This window comes from Salvelinus sp. IW2-2015, linkage group LG10 (assembly GCF_002910315.2).
Source record: "Salvelinus sp. IW2-2015 linkage group LG10, ASM291031v2, whole genome shotgun sequence".
NCBI classification, from domain to species: Eukaryota; Metazoa; Chordata; class Actinopteri; order Salmoniformes; family Salmonidae; genus Salvelinus; species Salvelinus sp. IW2-2015.
The window spans coordinates 2,845,681-2,852,943 of record NC_036850.1 but is presented as its reverse complement, the minus strand read 5'-3'; the positions used below and the strand labels follow the sequence as shown (position 1 = coordinate 2,852,943).

Genomic DNA, 7,263 nt, shown 5'->3' with positions numbered 1-7,263 from the left:
AATTATATTAGGTTTAAAGTCTGTGGAACTCTGTGTACAATTTCAAGCACTACTCAACCTCCTCATAAATTAACTCTACTTGTGGAACTGCGCATACACTGCAACATGAAATAGATGCATAATACACGCTACCAAGTCACAACAAGGCTGACTTCAAATACCGCCGTCACTGTGAAAGTAACCAGTGAATAAAACAGTTGACCGCAAATGCAAACTATGCCAGATAAATCCTACACATGCATTGAAATAAAAGGCATACACTACCGTTCAAAAATGTTTGTCAATTAAAATAACATCAAATCGATCAGAAATACAGTGTAGACATTGTTAGTGTTGTAAATGACTATTTTAGCTGGAAACGGCTGATTTTTAATGGAATATCTACATAGGCATACAGAGGCCCATTATCAGCAACCATCACTCCTGCAAACCGTAGCTAGACTACGGTTTGCAACTGGACATGGGGACAAAGATCGTACTTTTTGGAGAAATGTCCTCTGGTCTGACGAAACACAAATAGAACTGTTTGGCCATAATGACCATCGTTATGTTTGGAGAAAAAGGGGGAGGCTTGCAAGCCAAAGAATACTATCCCAACCGTGAAGCACGGGGGTGGCAGCATCATGTTTTGGGGGTGCTTTGCTGCAGGAGGGACTGGTGCGCTTCACAAAATAGATGGCATCATCAGGCAGGAAAATTATGTGGATATATTGAAGCAACATCTCAAGACATCAGTCAGGAAGTTAAAGAATGGTTGCAAATGGGTCTTCCAAATGGACAATGACCCCAAGCATACTTCCGAAGTTGTGGCAAACTCGCTTAAGGACAACAAAGTCAAGATATTGGAGTGGCCATCACAAAGCCCTGACCTCAATCCTATAGGAAATGTGTGGGCAGAACAGAAAAAGCGTGTGTGAACAAGAAGGCCTACAAACATGACTCAGTTACACCAGCTCTGTCAGGAGGAACGGGCCAAAATTCACCCAACTTATTGTTGGAAGCTTGTGGAAGGCTACCCGAAATGTTTGACCCAAGTTAAACAATTTAAAGGCAATGATACCAAATACTAATTGAGTATATGTAAACTTCTGACGCACTGGGAATGTAATAAAAGAAATAAAAGCTGAAATAAATAATTCTCTCTACTATTATTCTGACATTTCACATTCTTAAAATAAAGTGGTGATCCTAACTGACCTAAAACAGGGAAGTTTTTACAAGGATTAAATGTCCGGAATTGTGAAAAACTGAGTTTAAATGTAATTGGCTAAGGTGTATGTAAACTTCCATCTTCAACTGTAAATGAAAATCATATAGGTCTGGCGAAGGGGACAAGAAGTCCCGTTGGTGTCTACATCAAAATGTATGGTCTTATTATTAGTAGGCTTTACTTAAATGGTGAAAAAAGTTAACTGACAGTCTACCTCTCCTTGCCTTTCTCATTTCTCTTACCTGTTTAGTGAGGTCAATTCCCTCCACATCATTCAAATAAAAACAGAAAGTCTTAACTTTATTTCCCGCCTTCCTTCATTTCTATTCCCTAAAATGACCTTGATAGCTCACGACAGTGAATGGCAACGAAGGGCTTCACAACATTACACACACACACACACGCACACACAAAGGCTGTGCAACTAAGCCTGGGGTGCCAATCATTTTGTCCATGCCATTTGTCTTTACTTTCCAGTGGTGGAAAAAGTACTCAATTGTGATACCTGAATAAAAGTAAAAAGTCAAAGTAAATGCTATACATCAAGTTCTTATATTTATCAAACCAGACGGGATGATTTTCTTGTTTTTTATTTCTCTGACGGACAGACAGAGGCACACTCTCACACCGAGACATAATTTACAAACGCAGTATTTGTGTTGAGTGAGTCCGCCAGATCAGAGGCAGTAGAGGAATGACAATGTGTTATATTGATAGGTGCTTGAATTGGACCATATTGCTGTCCTGCCTGAGCATTAGAAATGTAACGAGTACTTTTGGGTGTCAGGTAAAATGTATGGGAGTAAAGAGTACATATTTTCTTTTGGAATGTAGTGGAGTAAAAGTTGTCAAAAATATAAATAGCAAAGTTAAGTTCTGATACCCCAAAAAATTCCTTAAATATTAGTTCAAAGTATGTTTACTTAAGTCATTTATCCCACTGTTATTTTCAAAATAAAAATTCTAAACTTCAGTTTACAAAAATAAAATTGATTTGGCAAAGGTTTTAGAATTTTTTATTTCAACTTACTTGAGAAGAAATAGGGAATTATTTAAGAAAAGTGCAAGGGTGCCAATATATTTGGCCACTACTGTAGAAATATCCTTACACCTTTGATTAAAATACCACACACTAAAACTAAACTAAAGTCTATATGCTTCCACTTTTCTTTCTCCCGTTCTATTTATTTAAAAAGTTACAAATACATAAGATTAGTCATAAGATTAGCAGTGTGGTTAAGGTTAGGTTTAAAATCAGATATTTAGAGGAGAAATTGTAGAAATAGGCGRTGTTTATGACTTTGTGACTGTGGTAACTAGTGRCGACCTCTTGGCATAGATAGTTAGCTAACAGTCATAAGTAATATGCATTTTTGTAATTATATTATTCCTAAACCATACCCAAGGAAGAGGCCAAACTCTTTGGCCATGACTTAAAGTCTTAGAACGGTTCTTCTCTACACCAATTCCAAGAGGGTTCCTAAAACCGTTGCACATACTCAAAGAAGCTGGGCTGCGTGTAGCCGGCGTGGCTTTTGGTTGAAGCAGAGACGAAGAGGAAGAGGAAGAGAGAGCCCAAACTCGTCTGAAAATCTGTCTCCCTCCAGCAGGTGGCATTTTTTCGCCGACAAAGGAAGGAGTTTTTGTATGGAGGTCGATGAGAGAGTGTCGAATTTGGTCACCAAAAAAATGTATGGCTTATTTGCTACGTGAGGTTTATTTGATCGAATAGACGTTTCGTAATGCATACGAGTGTACTGACATAAGTAAGACACGTGACATCCGGGCAACTGAGAAAACAACACTTTATATCGGAGTTGTCTCGAGAATGCATATTCGTGATTGAGGCTAGTARCATAGCTTCTCTCTCCAATGAATACAGGCGGTTGACGTCAACAACCCTCATCGAATATTTCAGTTTAAGGCCGGACGGGGTGTGGTATATGGCCAATATACCACGGCTAAGGATGCCTCAAAGCCGTGGTATATTAGCCATACCCCACAAACCCCCGAGGTGCCTTATTGCTATTATAAACGTAATTAGAGCAGTAAAAATACACGTTTTGTCACACCCATTATATATGGTCTGATATACCACGTCTGTCAGCCATTCAGCATTCAGGGATCGAACCACAGTTTATAATTCAAAATAGGTTACAATAATTAGATGTATCCACCAATCCAAAGAAAGGATAGGCGGGAGCTAGACCCTGCGCCGTGCCGCTTTGTGGACAACGACTGCCATTGTTAGGGCGGATAGACAAGTATCTTGTCAGTATATCCATAATCTTTGCTTGAAGAGAGTGTTGTCGGAGAGCAGACTTTAGAAAAGCTTCTGGACAGTGCGAGAGCCTTCACGAACAGAAAGGGAAGAGAAAGCATGGCTTTAAACCTTACCATCAACAGTAGCAACCCTCCTTTAGGTAAGCGTGATAGTATTGTTTGCTAGGTAAAGCTAAAATATGGACAAGAATCTTTGGCTAGTAAAAGTAAGCTAGCATGTGTCGTCTGACAGTGAGGGTCCGTGATGACAGTTCATTATAGCTACTGAGAGCTAGCTAGACTTCTGTCGTGACACAATGTCGAAACTATCACCAGGAAATAATTAATTATACATGTTATGTTGGTATTTCATGTAGTAAATTGATCCTAGCTAGTTAGATATTTTATTTTAAGTTCTCAATGCATGATGTAACAATAGTCGTTGGAAATGTCAGCTAAATAAGTCACAACACAGCTAACGTAGCTAGCTAGCTTAATATTGAAGCTACGCTAGATGGGAAGTGAACCAGTATCTGGACCGACGATGAATATGACGAGATGATCTTTATGCCCAGAATGCTTCTAGTCATCTTCCCATTAGACAGCTCTGCAAGCGTTGACTTACTGTATGCAACGCGGTCGTTATTCACCAAATACCTGCCCTGCCTGCAACTATCGTAATTTACTTTTGTTTCGCCCGGTACAGTACCTTAAAATATTCACACCCCTTGACCTTCCCCACATTTTGTTGTTACAGCCGACATTTTTAAATGGATTACATGTATATTGTGTCACTGATCTACACACGATACCCCATCATGTCAACGTGGAGTAATATTTTAGAAATGTTTACAATATTAAATAAAGTTGAAATATATTGAATCTATAAGTATTCAACACCTTTTATGGCAAGCCTAAATAACTTAAGGAGTATAAATTTGCTAACAAGTCAAATAAATTGCATGGACTAACTGTGTGCAATGGTGTGTAACGGGATTTTCTTTTAATGACTACCCCATCTCTGTACCCCACACAAACTCAGCAAAAAAAGAAAGGTCCTCACTGTCAACTGTGTTTATTTTCAGCAAACTTAACATGTGTAAATATTTGTATGAACATAACAAGATTCAACAACTGAGACATAAACTGAACAAGTTCCACAGACATGTGACTAATAGAAATGGAATGTGTCCCTGAACAAAGGGGGGTTCAAAATCAAAAGTAACAGTCAGTATCTGRTGTGGCCACCAGCTGCATTAAGTACTGCATTGCATCTCCTCCTCATGGACTGCACCAGATTTGCCAGTTCTTGCTGTGAGATGTTTCCCCACTCTTCCACCAAGGCACCTGCAAGTTYCCGGACATTTCTGGGGGGAATGGCCCTAGCCCTCACCCTCTGATCCAACAGGTTCCAGACGTGCTCAATGGGATTGAGATCCGGGCTCTTCGCTGGCCATGGCAGAACACTGACATTCCTGTCTTGCAGGAAATCACACACACAACGAGCAGTATGGCTGGTGGCATTGTCATGCTGGAGGGTCATGTCCAGATGAGCCTGCAGGAAGGGTACCACATGAGGGAGGAGGATGTCTTCCCTGTAACGCACAGCGTTGAGATTGCCTGCAATGACAACAAGCTCAGTCCGATGATGCTGTGAAACACTGCCCCAGACCACGATGGACCCTCCACCACCAAATCGATCCCGCTCCAGAGTACAAGCCTCGGTGTAACGCTCATTCCTTCAATGATAAATGCGAATCTGACCAACCGCCACTCGTCAGTGAAGAACACTTTTTGCCAGTTCTGTCTGGTCCAGCGACGGTGGGTTTGTGCCCATGGGCGACGTTGTTGCCTGTGATGTCTGATGAGGACCTGCCTTACAACAGGCCTAGAAGCCCTCAGTCCAGCCTCTCTCAGCCTATTGCGGACAGTCTGAGCACTGATGGAGGGATTGTGCRTTCCTGGTGTAACTCGKGCAGTTGTTGTTGCCATCCTGTACCTGTCCCGCAGGTGTGATGTTCGKATGTACCGAWCCTGTGCAGGTGTTGTTACACGTGGTCTRCCACTGCGAGGACGATCAGCTGTCCGTCTTGTCTCCCTGTAGCGCTGTCTTAGGCGTCTCACAGTACGGACATTGCAATTTATTGCCCTGGCCACATCTGCAGTCCTCATGCATCCTTGCAGCATGCCTAAGGCACGTTCACGCAGATGAGCAGGGACCCTGGGCATCTTTATTTTGGTGTTTTTCAGAGTCAGTAGAAAGGCCTCTTTAGTGTCCTAAGTTTTMATAACTGTGACCTTAATTGTCTGCCGTCTGTAAGCTGTTAGTGTCTTAACGACCGTTCCACAGGTGCATTTTCATTAATTGTTTATGGTTCATTGAACAATCATGGGAAACAGTGTTTAAACCCTTTACAATGAAGATCTGTGAAGTTATTTGGATTTTTTTTACAAATTGTCTATGAAAGACAGGGTCCTGGAAAAGGGACGTTTTCTTTTTTTTAATGAGTTTACAATTATCTGTAAGGCCCTTCAAAGTCGAGCAGGGAGTTTCAAGCACAGATTCAAGCACAAACACCAGGGAGGTTTTCAATGCCTGGCAAGGCACCAATTGGTAGATGGGCAAAAAAAAAAATCCCTTTTGAGCATGGTGAAGTTACTAATTATACTTTGGATGATGTCTCAATACACCCAGTCACTACAAAGACACAGGCGTCCTTCCGAACTCAGTTGCCGGAGAGGAAGGAAACCGCTCATGGTTTTCACCATGAGACCAATGGCGACTGGCTGTAATAAGAGAACTGAAGATGGATCAACAACATTGTAGTTACTACACAATACTAACCTCATTGATAGAGTGAAAAGAAGGGAGCCTGTACAGAATGCATATATTCCAAAACATGCATCCTGTTTGCAATAAAGCACTAAAGTAATACTGCAAGAAATAAAAATGTACAATCAAAAGAAAAAAATGTAATGTATTGTTTTTGGACAGGAAAACAGTTGAAGTCAGAAGTTTACGTACACCTTAGCCAAATACATTTAAACTCAGTTTTTCACAATTCCTAACATTTAATCCTAGTAAAAATTCCCTGTTTTAGGTCAGTTAGGATCACCACTTTATTTTAAGAATGTGAAATGTCAGAATAATAGAGGTAATGATGCAACCATGCTTTAACTTCCTTACTGATGTCTTGAGATGTTGCTTCAATATATCCACATAATTTTCCTGCCTGATGATGCCATCTATTTTGTGACGTGCACCAGTCCCTCCTGCAGCAAAGCACCTCCACAACATGATGCTGCCACCCCCATGCTTCACGGTTAGGATGGTGTTCTTCAGCTTGCAAACGTCCCCCTTTTTCCTCCAAACATAATGATGGTCATTATGTCCAAACAGTAATATTTTTGTTTCATCATACCAGAGGACATCTCTCCAAAAAGTACGATCTTTGTCCCCATGTTCAGTTGCAAACCGTAGTCTGGCTTTTTTATGGCGGTTTTGGACCAGTGGCTTCTTCCTTGCTRAACGGCCTTTCAGGTTAAGTCGATATAGGACTCGTTTTACTGTGGATATAGATACTTTTGTACCTGCTTCCTCCAGCATCTTCACAATGTCCTTTGCTGTTGTTTTGGGATTGATTTGCACTTTTCGCACCAAGTACGTTCATCTCTAGGAGACAGAATGTGTCTCCTTCCTGAGCTGTATGATGGCTGCGTGGTCCCATGGTGTTTATACTTGCGTACTATTGTTTGTACAGATGAACGTGGTACCTTCAGGCATTTGGAAA

At 41.0% G+C, this 7,263-nt stretch overlaps 1 protein-coding gene across 1 annotated transcript in view; it reads left to right on the top strand.

Moving 5' to 3' along the window:
- Positions 1-3,445: 3,445 nt before the first annotated feature.
- LOC111969182 (bifunctional glutamate/proline--tRNA ligase) overlaps positions 3,446-7,263 on the top strand; it is a 64,167-nt gene continuing 60,349 nt past the window's right edge. Inside the window, exon 1 of the mRNA XM_023995125.3 lies at positions 3,446-3,633. Within this exon, the coding sequence (XP_023850893.1) occupies positions 3,591-3,633 (43 nt within the window). The 5' untranslated portion in view covers positions 3,446-3,590. The remainder of the gene's footprint in view (positions 3,634-7,263) is intronic.